At 41.5% G+C, this 13,942-nt stretch overlaps 1 protein-coding gene across 2 annotated transcripts in view; it reads left to right on the top strand.

Moving 5' to 3' along the window:
- Positions 1-4,269: 4,269 nt before the first annotated feature.
- The window catches only part of GABRG2 (gamma-aminobutyric acid type A receptor subunit gamma2), a 193,951-nt gene continuing 184,278 nt past the window's right edge, over positions 4,270-13,942 (top strand). Inside the window, exon 1 of one of the 2 annotated variants that reach the window (XM_089663399.1) lies at positions 4,270-4,834. In XM_089663399.1, coding sequence (XP_089519525.1) covers positions 4,716-4,834 — 119 coding nt within the window. In that variant the 5' untranslated portion in view covers positions 4,270-4,715. The remainder of the gene's footprint in view (positions 4,835-13,942) is intronic. The other variant, XM_089663461.1, reaches the window with a different exon arrangement.

Below are 13,942 nucleotides of genomic sequence, written 5' to 3' on the forward strand. Positions count from 1 at the left end.
CTCTTATCCAGCCCCACCCTCTGTCAGAGCAGCTCCTTCTTATCCCCCATCTCCATCACAACACTTCCCTTTTATGCCACCCTACCCATAAGAGTGACTTCCTCTTACCCCCCCCCCCTCCCCCCCATAAGAGTGCCTTCCTCTTAACCCCCCCCCCCAAAAGAGTGCCTTCCTCGTATTCCCTTCTTTCTGGTTAGAATGCTTCCCTCTTATACCTCCACTTCTGTCAAAGTGCCTCCTTATCTGCTCTCCTCTGTCAGAGCGCCTTCCTCTTACCCACTTCCATTTTTCAACGTGCCTCCTTTTTATCTATCCTCTTTCAGAGCATCTCCATCTTATTCTTCCCCCACACACATTCACAGTACCTCATTCCTATCCACCCACTTCCACATGGACATTTACAGCACCTCCTCCCACTCACTGTGAATCTCTCCACTCACAGCATTTGCCACCATAGCCCCCCGTCCCTCAAGATTAAAGCATCTCTTTTCTATCCACCCTCTACATTCACAGCAACTCACTCTTACCCACCCAATCCCTCACACATTGACATACTTCCCTGGCCAATTAAGCACCCCAACGTCTTAGCATATCCCTCTACAATCACATCACAGTTCTCAACAATAAAATAAACCTATAGTGCCGCGCTTCCTCTGAATACCCAGAAAAATCACATGTAACTACAAACAAATATGATAAAATATTGTGAACAATCCTAATTGCAAAGTCTCTTAATAATGATGCTTCTTCCGCCTCAAAAAATTCAATATAGCTATATGTCTTCTTAGGATTAATCCACCACCACAAATGCCAGATGTGCCCTCACCTGGCGTTTTTGACCTAAACAATTCAGTTGTGCGTCATGCCAGCTGGCAGGGAGGGGCCTAACCTCAGCACAGGGAAAAGTTTCATCCTAACCAATTTGCACTGACAAAAGAAATCTCTGCTACGGTGGATTGGATTTTAAAGGCAATTGCTGTTGCCTACCAGGCACTTATACCCTCTTCCTGCCCAGGCCAATTTTCAACTTTCAGCGCTGTTGCACTTTGAATGACAATTGCGCGATCATGCAACATTATACCCATATGAAATTTTTATCATTTTTTTCACAGAAATAGAGCTTTCTTTTGGTGGTATTTAATCACCATTGGGTGTTTTATTTTTTGTGCTATAAACGAAAAAAAAAAATAATTTGCAAACAGGTAATTTTTCTCTTTCACTGATGTGCGTTGATGAGGCTGCACTGATAGGCAGCACTGATGGGCACTGCTGAGGTGGCACAGATAGGCAACACTGATGGGCACTGATGAGGTGGCATGGATAGGCAGCATTGATGGGCACTGATAGGACGCACTGATAGGTGGCACTGATGATGCTGCACTGATAGGTGGCACTGATGGGCACTGATAGGCAGCACTAACTGACGGTACTGCTGGGCACTGATGGGTGGCATTTCTGGGCAGCACTGCTGAGTGGCACTGATGGGTACAGGTGGGCAGCACTGATGGGCACAGGTGGGTGGAACTGATAGGCACAGGTGTGTGGCACAGGTGGGCTTCACTGCTGGGCACTGATCATCAGTGCCCTGATGATCAGTGCCAATCCTTCCACTGACAATTGCCGATTCTTGTCAGTACTTTCCTCACACTCACATATGATTTTTTGGAGTATTCAGAGGAAGTGCGGCACTATATGTTTATTTTATTTAGGTTGTGCACATGTTATGAGTATGTGTAAATGTGAGCAGCTTCTAGTTTGTAGGTATTTAGTTACACTCACTGAATAAGTTGTTAAAGTGTGGAAAAATATTTAAATTATTATTTATTTATTTTTTTTGGCTGCTCGTGAGAATCAATCGGTTTTAATTGTGCGCAGTTCTCAACAATGCATCACTTCATCTCACCTCTACTTCCCATTTACTCCATATAGCAAGTTCATTCCTTCATGTCCCCGTGATCCACTGCTCATAATCTATGCCTCTCCCTCATCCACTTACATCAAATCATTCCCCCACTCACATTTTGCTCTGGCCAACTCACCCTCATCTCCGCCTGGGTGCCTTTGCCCAACTCATAGCACTTAATTCCCTAGCCTCACCTCCTAGTGAGCAGAGTTCTTCCCTCTCATCCACTAACCCCACGTTCACAATGCATCACCTTCATTCACCTATCTCCTCCACATATTTATAGATACTCCACCACTCACAGAACATTTCTGGCCACGGCACCACACCCCTCCCAGTATAACTCTCTCCAGCAATCTTAGAGCCCTCCCTGTCCTCTCATCATGCCACCCTTCACTTACCCAGCTTTCCTCTTAGATCACAGTGCAACCCTTCCCAGATAACTTATAGAGCAAAGGTGTCTCACTTATCCACTTGACGGGTGGAAGGAAAGACAATCACTCAATTCCCCCATCAACACAGGAATGAGGGAAAGCCTTTTGCAGCGCTATTATATTCTGCTGGCGGAGGGATGCGGGGAGCAAGTCGATTGATGGAAAATCAGCCTGCCCAGAGATGGATTGAATCCTGGACAGTCCCTGCTGAACCTGCTGAGATTCAATCCATCTATGGTTGGCTTAAATAGCTTAGCTATTAATATTCTTATAAGACTGTACAAATTATTTGCCTTAATCAGTTTGCAGTGGCTCTTGGAGTAATCCTAGCAATGCACTATGGCGAGTTTTACATATGTTTGGGCATGTGAGGAGGAGCCGGGGACTTCTTTCCTTGAATTTCTTGTGGATACGACAGTCCATTCAAAAGCTTGTTAATATAATGTAAATTTTCACTATTTAGTGCACATTATGAGGCTGCACATTTAAACTGATGCTGGGGCTCAAATATAGCACTGCATCCCTAACACAGGTAACATCTTTGTACAAATTCATTCATATAACTGGGCTAATGTGCAAAACGTTTGTACCGGATATGTCGAGGATACAAGTGTGAACCTAGACTTAAAATGGTCTTTAATTAATCCATTTTCTTTCCGTTCACCATGGATGGAAAGAAAGGAAATCACTTGATTCCACCAGTGACACAAAAATAGGAGAATGCTATCCGCAGCACTATTGTATTCTGCTGGCAGAGGGATGCGGGGAGCCTTACTAACCTGTAGAATACAATGATTACTGCTAGCAGTTATAGCCACTGGCAGTAATCAAATGCTAAAAATATGACAGGCTGGTTGTGCACAAGTCGATCGATGGTTCGACTTGCGTACAATCAGCCTGCCTATAGATGGATCGAATCTTGGCCGGTCCCTACTGAACTGGCCAAGATTTGATCCCTCTATGGCTGGCTTAAGTAGCTTAGCTATTATTGTTATTAGAGGACTGTAGCTCCTATTTGCCTCCATCAATCTGCATTGGCACTTGGAGTAATCATAACAATGCACTAGAGTCAATTTTACAAATTTGGGTATGTGAGGAGGAGCCATGGACTTCTTTCCTCACACTTCTCTTGGATAGAGCATCCCATTCAAATGACTGTGAATATAATGTACATTTTCACTATTTGCTATGCATTAAGAGGTAGTACATTCAAGCAGCTATTGGGGCTCAAATATAAAACTATATCCATAGTGCAGGTAAAATCTTTGCGCAAATTCATTCATGTGACCAGGCTAATGTACCCTTGACGTGTACGGTACAAACGTTCTGCACAAGTGTGAACCTAGGCTTAAAAAGGCCTAAGGCAAGCCATAGATTGATCAATTTTCTTTCCATCCACCATGGATGGAAGGAAAGAAAATCACTTGATTCCACAATAAACACAAGAATGGAGGAATGCTTTCCACAGCGCTCTTATATTTTGCTGGGGGATGGACATGGGGAGCCTTACTGGCCGGCAGAATGCAATGATTACTGCTAGCAGTTATAGCCACTGGCAGTAATCAAATGCTAAAAATCTGACAGGCTGGTTGTACCCAAGTCGATCGATGGATCGATTTGGGTACAATCAGCCTGGCCATAGATGGATTGAATCTCAGATGGTCCCTGCTGATCCAACAGAGATTCGATCCATCTACGGCCAGCTTAAACAGCTTAGCTATTATATTATTATTATTATTATTTTCGGACTGTAGCTCCTATTTACCTCCATCAATCTACAGTGACAACTTGGAGTAATCCTAGCAATACACTATGGTCGGTTTTACACATGTTTGGGTATGTGAGGAGGAGCCAGCCTATACATTGCCAATCAGACATTTAGGAATTGGGTTAGATAGATAGATAAATGTGCTGCTGCCAGTCCTGTGATGCAAGTCTACAGAAAGGTTAGGAATCATCATGTGAGAAGCCATCACGCATGTGTTAATCTTTAGTGCTGCAGCAGCGTGCAGAAATTCCACTTTGACCTCATAGTTAATCTGCATTCAGTCTGAGACTCTCTCTCTCCCTGACAGTTCTGCTGTGTATGTGTATGTGTATGTGTGTGTGAATGTGTGTGCGCGGCTCCTCTCTCTCCCCTTCGGCTCCTCTCCCCCCCTCTACACGAAGTGGTGCGGGTGCATGAGCTGCGGAGCGCTGCTGGGGGGCCGGGGGGGAAATCTGCTGACACAAGACGGGCTAAAGCGGATCTCATTTCTGAAATATTAATTCTCCCAGCCTGGCGGAATGTATCATTGCAGTCAATGTACCTGGTAGGGGGTGGGGGGCACGACGGGACTATTCCATTCGCAACAAAGACACGAGATTGAGGGGGGAAAATGGCAGAGATGTGTTCACCAAAGAAGCCAAATGTTCCAAACAATGCGTTCATCGGGCTAAGCTTTTTTCATCACAAAATGATCGTGTGGATATTCCTGCTGCATTCTGTCATCCAATGGTAAGGGCGATCTGTTATCTTTAATTATTGCTTGCATGTTACATCTGATCACAGCGATCTGCACAGCTATGTGTGATTCCATATATATACATATATATATATATGTGTTTATATATAATTTTTTTTTAATTGTTCATTCAAGATGAAATGATGAAATAATCCCATGTGTCATGGTAAGGCACCTTTAATGATCGTTTACCCTATAAATAAATAATTAAAGGTAAGGCACACGTACACACATCTGCAGATGGAAAGATCACTTGATGCCTTGATTTGGTCCAGGTTGCCTTTTTTTTTTTTCTTTAACAACATGGCTGTGCAGAGAGATGTGATTGTAAATTGTGTACTTTGATTCTTTGCATCCAGGCAGAGATGATGGGGGGGAGTGATGATGAGGGTCCCCGGTCTATAAGACAAAGCATAGGAACGTTTCAGCACAATGGACAGCTCCTGGTGCTTACCTTTGCTAGATAAGGGGGGACTGTTGGTCCAGCAGCTCATTAAACACAATGGCAAAGCTTCATTTTGCTTGTTTAACAGATGCTTGATTAGGCAGTGAGCTATGAAGGGCTTTCCTGTTTATTCCTTTAAATCTGTCCTATATACACACATACACACCTTTTTCCTCTGGCTAGCTGCAGTGGCTGTGAATCCTGCTGAAGCAGGGAAGACTTACTTAGGTAGGCAGGATGTGTAGCTGCATTATATTGCCAGGTCATTAATCTGATCTGGCATGCTGATTTTTTTTTTTTAATCTCCTTCCTCTCAATGTGTTAATTAACGCTGCCCTGCACATTCCTTTAATTTAGCATTTAAAATAGCCTACGCTGAAGAAGTATGCTGTTGGGTCACATCATCGTGTTGTAGAGAAGAGCACCAAGCTGCCATGTTGAAATGCTCTATTACGGAAATTATAGCACCATTTCCAGTGGCTATCCAGTGGTGATGTTGTTATGTCTGTGCACAGGGTTTTGATCATGATTATCTCCTGCCATACAGGACAGATAATGAAAAGTCATGGCTAATCAGCCTTGTACTAGGAAATGCTGTTGCCATGCTTTTGAAATGTGTTTTTTTTTCAACCTGAACAAGAACTTGCTTCATTAACACTGCTGCTGTTGTTTTTTTTATATATATTTAGCACTCTTTAGATGGGAATGTACTGTGTGGAGGTTGTAGCACATACTTTGTTCTAATCTAGACAGCATATTTGTCAAGCTTTGAATACAGCCTACAAGAATGGGGTATTTAATGCATTTATACTTTGTGGAATTTCAAATTAAGGCATGCCTACTCTGCACAACCTACAATCTGAACTCATTCAGCAATCAGCCTGGGATCAGCCTGTGTAAACATAGGCAGTAAAGTGCACTGTTATTTTTTTCTGATAAATTAGTAATACAAGTTATGTATGATATGTATTTTTTTACCATAAAAGAAAGACCAATGTATGGTTTATAGATATTTGAGGTCTCTGGTTACCAGTTAAACATTCTTTATATAACTAAACGGTTACTGGTATTGGCTTACTTTTAAAATTATATATATGTGTATATATATATATATATATATATATATATATATTTAGATATGTGAACAATACCTATTGGCCATGATGATTGATGCAGCCATTGTACAGTAGATTGTTATGCCACTGACGGTTCACAGGGAAAACTGCGTGTACAGCCAAAACTTTTCTTCCTAGTTTTGTATAGAGTAGTGAAGGATTAGACGGTTCTATTGTTTCAATGCTGTATGTGTCCCAGCTAATTAGAATAAATCCCTCAGTTTGTCCTAGCAACCATAGTCACTGAGACAGGAAGTGGGAGAAAATCCAAACTTTTAGAGTTGTCACTAGAACAAGAGGTAAAATGAAATCTTTTGGTAGGGACACTTGTTATAGTGACAGCTATCTATAAGGGGTATTATTATTACTTTGTAGAGAGTTGTTCCTACTTCCTATCGCATCTTCATGTCAGAAAGTGAAGGAAAATCTCCCCAGCAGAACACAGACAGCAAAATATAAACTAACAGAAGTTTTAACTCTTCCCTAGTCTATCCAAAACAGAACAAAAAATACAGGTTTGGCTATTCATACATTTTAAAGCGGAATTCTAGACTAGAACTAATTAAGCTTAAAATTTCTCCCACCCCTTTCTAACACCTATACCAACCACCCTGTAGAAGGAAGATGCATATGCTTGCCTATAATCAGAGTGTTCTGGTCACATGATGGGCTCCCAATAACCAGCTTCAGGGGAGAGGAGGGACAGAAGAAAATGGATGTCCCAAAGTAAGGCAATGGGTGATGCCACTGCCCAGGCATTTCATCTGTTGTTGGCACTCTCTCCTCTCCCCTGAAATCAGGCCCTGGGGAGATCATGTGACTGGACTGGAGTGCCCTGAGAATAGGTAACTATATGCACATTCCTTCTACAGGGTAGTTGGTATTGGTGTTAGAAGGGAAGTGGCAGCAGTTTTAATCTTAGTTCTTGCCTAAAATGCCACTTTAACCTTTAGATTGATAAGATCTTTTAGATTAGGCTGCAAATTTTATGGCCAAATCTAATTCATAAGTTAGCCTTCAGCCAACTGCAAATGTAAGTCTGATTATCGGTTGTATGAACATGAAACACAAGCTACCCAAACTGTCTCACCAAGAATTCATATCACTGATAATCCTGGGGGAAGGGAGGTAGATGATAACTTCGCTGTATCAGAATTTGTCCTCCTGTCCTGTATCTTAGCAGAGCACACTAAAAGTTTACTTTTGGGAAAGGCAAGAAATACTTACAACCACAAAGGTTTTATACTAGATCTTGCAGTCTGCTGTGCATCACTTCTCTGAACTCCCTGGTTAGAGAGAGTGCACTCAAAGCTCAACAGAAAGTACCCTAATTCCCCTCACTGGAACTACCCTCCTGTCCCCATTTCATAGATCTAAGCACCACCATGCATACACGACTCATCTAGTCTTCTTTGGCTGCCGGTTCATGTCATTGCAGGCAGCCTGCCAACATAGGGGTTGATTTACTATAGGCAAATAGACTGTGCACTTTGTACAGTGCAATTGTACTCTGCAAGTGCAGTTGCTCCAGATCTTAGTAAATGAGGTATAGCTTCCCTTTGCCAAGAATACCCATTTACATGCAAGGAAAATAAAAAAAAACACATTTTTGCTTGCCTATGATTGGATGATGGAAATCAGCAGAGCTTTTGCTTATTTACTAAGCTCTGAAGCAACTGCACTTGCAGAGTGCATTTGCACTTTGCAAAGTGCACATTCTAATTGCCTTTGGTAATTCAATCCTCTAGGCTTGTGGTCTATCTTCTAGGAGCTTTCACTTAATAGTTGCTCCAATGGAACCCTCAAGAGAGTGGAGCCACCCAAGAAGGGTACACTTGGGGCAGTGATCTTCAGACCTGCTGAATAAGGCCTCATTCACATGGGCATACTACAGCAAGCACCCGTGCGAGGAACATGTTTACCTAAACAGGAAAACTCAGGTGGTCTTTGCATCGCTTTGCGGGTAGTCCTATTCATTCATCACAATTTGGATGCAGTGACTGCATGAATACAGCTGCTGATTCATATTTGACAACTCTACAGGTTCAAGGCCCTGTACGCACTTTGTCTGCATTTGGGGCCGTGTACCTTTAACCACACAGATGTCAAATTGGGAGCAGTAGCTGTGCAGCCATGGGACTGCCTACAAGGAGATGCATGGAACCCCTGTCCTTCCACTGCAGGTAAACATGGCCCTTGCACAGGCATATGCTGTAGTACACCCATGTGAACAAGGCCTTAGGAAGAAGCAAAAGTTTTAAAGAAGACAAGACAGGAAACAATGTAAGTATCCAGGTCAGTGAGTGCTGATAATAAACTGTTTGATTTAATAACACCTTAAAAATTTCTAACACCTTAAAAATTTCCTAACTTTAAAGGAAACTTTTAGTGAGAAAATATGAAGGCTGCCATTGCTGACATTTCCATTTAAGAATGCTAGTTTCCTGGCTGTCATGCTAATAACTAGATTTGATAACTGCCTAAGCTGGCCATAGATGAATCCATTTTTTTTGTACAAAGCCTGAAGGGTGAATCGAGCGGAAAAATACTGACTGGGTGGTTAAACAACGATCAGTACATGGGCTTCTGTTCAACCAAAGTGGCCATACATGGTCTGAAATTCAGTTGGTCCCTGCTGAATTGGCTGAATTTTAATACATGTATGGCCAGCTTAAGTTAGGCTTGAAAAAACAAGTATGCAGATCAGGAGGTCTGACTTAAAGGCATAATTCATTGTTACAAAAAAACTGCCTTCACAGATAAGGAATGTCTGTCGATAAAAACAAGCTGCGTGGCTTTGAACAAAGTTGAATAATACCTTTGCTATACATGCAGGCCATTTATGTAGCTCATGAAGCCTGACTGGAAAACTTCTAGGAATTTGCTAAGGGTGTTGCTAAGAAAAGTCTACTGCTACTGCTCACCTTTTATCATTACAGTAGAGAGCTCTTTCTTTGATTCAAACCCCCTGAAGTGTACTTTCTTTCCCCTGATCCAATAGCTCTGAGCTCAGTTTTTCAGAGCCCACTCCTGTGATGGTGAAGATGAGCAGTAACACTAGCCTTCTGTTAGCAGCATCCTTAGCAAAGTCCTAGAAGATTTCAAAACAGGCTTCATGAGGTACTACAATGGCCTACACCTATACCAAGGGCATTATTCAACTTTGGTAAAAACTGCACAGTTTGATTTCATCTACATGCATCTCTTATCTGCATAGGCAGCTTTTTGGTTAAGGTCAACTAACCCTTTAAAAGTGGAGCTAAACTCATTAATTTAACTGTTTCCCAATATATAATTAATAATTGGCAAAGTTGCCAGTATGCTTATGTTAGCCTTCAAATGAACTGTTCAGCAATGAAATGGCTGATGGCATAGCTGATCACATGTACAAAACCATGGAAACTGCGGATCAAGCAAAGCCCAAGATGGCAGCTTCTTTGGCTGTAAAGGAAAATAGATTTTTGGTCTCTTTAAGTCTGTCGTTTTAATAGGCATGCTTGTTTCTGGAGGTCAGTGTCTCGAAGTATGTTTCTGGAGGTCAGTGTCTCGAAGTATGAAGTCAGAGACTGACAGGCATTTTCAGAAGAAGCTCAGCAATTACAGCTTTCCTATAATGAGCATATCTATCTATCTATCTATCTATCTATCTATCTATCTATCTATCTATCTATCTTTTTCTGGGCTAACAGGAACCAGAGCCTTCTTTGTGTATAGGTGGAGATAAGAGAATTTCCAAATAGCTTCTCAGTGGCCTTCAGGTTTTCCAAGTAGCTTTTATAGTGATACATAGTAACATCTTCCTGAAAATGTTGTCAAAAGATATGTTATTCAGCTAAATTTACAATCTTGTCAGGAATGAATCCAATATGTTTTTATGACTGTCTAGTCATGTACAGTGGAAGCTAAAAGGTATAAGATTGCCATAGAATATAGACTGGTCTGAAAGTCTGAAGAAGCTTTGAACAGTATCTCACCTACTGGTACAGCAAGCTCATATCCTAAAAAAAACTACTGCTATATTAATAATTAATAAAAATTAGAATAATTAATAAAGATTAGAATAGAGTGGTGTGGGCATACAGTCGACGATGGAATATGCAACATGAGTAATATGTCTAGTTGGCTTATGGAAATATAGGGTTAGGTAAGGAACTACTCCAAATAGCCGTGTCTACTATATTAAGAGAAAGAAGGAAAGGGGAAAGTAGGGGGGGGAACCTTGGAGTACATGGCTAATCCAGCAAGAGAATAATAGGGAGTATGAATTGAGAAAAGGCAAAAGTGCTACAAAAGTAAGAGAGAGTCATTAAAGTGGGGGGATAAGAAGAGGCAGACCCAAGGCTGCCATTGTTTTGTTTAGTGGCCATTCCTATCTTGAAGGACTACATCTATTTTAGCATGTGTCACAGTTTTAGTAATCCTGTGTTTAATTTCCATTAAATTAAGGGAGTTAGCCTTGAAGGCCTTCACTATAGTTTGTGCAGCAGTCATTCTAACTTGAAGCAAAAGTTTAAATTTGGTCCAGGATAAATCTAGGGGTCACGAAGGATCACAGTGGAGGATGATGTAATTCGTAAATATTTTTTATTTTACAGTAGTACTTGGTTTCACTTTAGGAGCTGGGAATTACCAGCAATTATGGGGGTGGGGTATACAGCAGCACATCAGAAGGACTGGAAGTACAATACTACACACACCCTGTGCTTTTAGAAGAATCTTTTTTGGGCACGTGTAGCATACCCATTGTCTTAAACTAATTAAGACCATGCATTTCTGCTACATGTGGCAATACACCTGCTTTATGTGTAATGCATTATGGAGCTATTTCTTTTGTATGGCACCCCAACACATTGTACAGTGGAGCACAATGCACTGAAATACACCACAATGCACATAATGGGGTTGATTTACTAAAGTCAAATACAGTCAGGTCCATAAATATTGGGACATCGACACAATTCTAACATTTTTGGCTCTATACACCACCACAATGGATTTGAAATGAAACGAACAAGATGTGCTTTAACTGCAGACTGTCAGCTTTAATTTGAGGGTATTTACATCCAAATCAGGTGAACGGTGTAGGAATTACAACAGTTTGCATATGTGCCTCCCACTTGGTAAGGGACCAAAAGTAATGGGACAATTGGCTTCTCAGCTGTTCTATGGCCAGGTGTATGTTATTCCCTCATTATCCCAATTACAATGAGCAGATAAAAGGTCCAGAGTTCATTTCAAGTGTGCTATATGCATTTGGAATCTGTTGCTGTCAACTCTCAAGATGAGATCCAAAGAGCTATCACTATCAGTGAAGCAAGCCATCATTAGGCTGAAAAAACAAAACAAACCCATCAGAGAGATAGCAAAAACATTAGGTGTGGCCAAAACAACTGTTTGGAACATTCCTAAAAATAAGGAACGCACCGGTGAGCTCAGCAACACCAAAAGACCTGGAAGACCACAGAAAACAACTGTGGTGGATGACCAAAGAATTCTTTCCCTGGTGAAGAAAACATCCTTCACAACAGTTGGCCAGATCAAGAACACTCTCCAGGAGGTAGGTGTATGTGTGTCAAAGTCAACAATCAAGAGAAGACTTCACCAGACTGAATACAGAGGGTTCATCACAAGATGTAAACCATTGGTGAGCCTCAAAAACAGGAAGGCCAGATTAGAGTTTGCCAAACGACATCTAAAAAAGCCTTCACAGTTCTGGAACAACATCCTATGGACAGATGAGACCAAGATCAACTTGTACCAGAGTGATGGGAAGAGAAGAGTATGGAGAAGGAAAGGAACTGCTCATGATCCTAAGCATACCACCTCATCAGTGAAGCATGGTGGTGGTAGTGTCATGGCGTGGGCATGTATGGCTGCCAGTGAAACTGGTTCTCTTGTATTTATTGATGATGTGACTGCTGACAAAAGCAGCAGGATGAATTCTGAAGTGTTTCGGGAATATTATCTGCTCATATTCAGCCAAATGCTTCAGAACTCATTGGACGCCGCTTCACAGTGCAGATGGACAATGACCCAAAGCATACTGCAAAAGCAACCAAAGAGTTTTTTAAGGGAAAGAAGTGGAATGTTATGCAATGGCCAAGTCAATCACCTGACCTGAATCCGATTGAGCATGCATTTCACTTGCTGAAGACAAAACTGAAGGGAAAATGCCCCAAGAACAAGCAGGAACTGAAGACAGTTGCAGTAGAGGCCTGGCAGAGCATCACCAGGGATGAAACCCAGTGTCTGGTGATGTCTATGCGTTCCAGACTTCAGGCTGTAATTGACTGCAAAGGATTTGCAACCAAGTATTAAAAAGTGAAATTTTGATTTATGATTATTATTCTGTCCCATTACTTTTGGTCCCTTACCAAGTGGGAGGCACATATGCAAACTGTTGTAATTCTTACACCGTTCACCTGATTTGGATGTAAATACCCTCAAATTAAAGCTGACAGTTTGTAGTTAAAGCACATCTTGTTTGTTTCATTTCAAATCCATTGTGGTGGTGTATAGAGCCAAAAATGTTAGAATTGTGTCGATGTCCCAATATTTATGGACCTGACTGTATAATGTGCACTGCAATTGCAGTTGCTCCAGAGTTTAGTATATGAGGTAAAGCTTCACTTTGTAAAGAATACCTAATCTCATGCAAGGAAAATAAAAAAGCAGCATCTGTGCTTGCACATGATTGGATGGTAAAAATCAGAAGAGCTTCCCCTCATTTCAGAGCTTCCCCTCAGATCTAGAGCAACTTCACTTTCAGTGCACAGAGCATTTGCCCTTAGTAAATCAACCCCAATGTGCATTGTGGTGTGCTGCATTTCCAAAGAGGGCCAGGTACATTTTCATAGCCTTTGTGGCAGCCAATTAATAATGAATGAGCTGTCTTAACACACCACACATTAGCTCATGCCACAATGTACGTTAACATGCGTGCATTCATGAATCAGAACAGAACACTTAAAGGGTTAATTCACCTTTGCAAAAAAAATGCATGTGCCGTAAGGGGCGCTTGTGGATAAAATCAAACTGTGCAGCTCTGGCCAGTTAAATAATGCCCTTTCTAGACATTTAAGCTATTTATATACCTCCTGAAGCTTGACTGAAAAACTCCCAGAAATGGCATCATCCTGTCCTGCCATGTTGCTAAGATGTTACTAAGAAACAGCTGATTTACACCAATTCAAACTCCCTCATATGCACTCAATTCCCTTTTGCAGTAAATCTGAGCTCACAAATGCTGTGATGGAGGACATAGTGGACCACATATGTGCGGGGGTTATATAGCTCCCATTTGTGAGGAGGGTAAGCAGCAATGACTGACAGTGTCTAAGCAACATCCTAGCAACAGGACAGGATGGGTTGATGTCATCTCTTGGAGTTTTTAATCAGGCTTTGGTAGGTACATAAATGGCCCACACCTATAGCAAAGGCATTATCCAACTTTGATCAAAGCTGCAAAGTTTGTTTGTATCTAAAGTCATTCCTAACCTACATTGTTTTGGTATAGGACAACAAACCCTTTAAGTGTCAAT

The sequence above is a fragment of the Staurois parvus genome, unplaced genomic scaffold, assembly GCF_062004578.1.
Source record: "Staurois parvus isolate SC_StPar_1 unplaced genomic scaffold, SC_StPar_1.0 ptg000006l, whole genome shotgun sequence".
NCBI classification, from domain to species: domain Eukaryota; kingdom Metazoa; phylum Chordata; class Amphibia; order Anura; family Ranidae; genus Staurois; species Staurois parvus.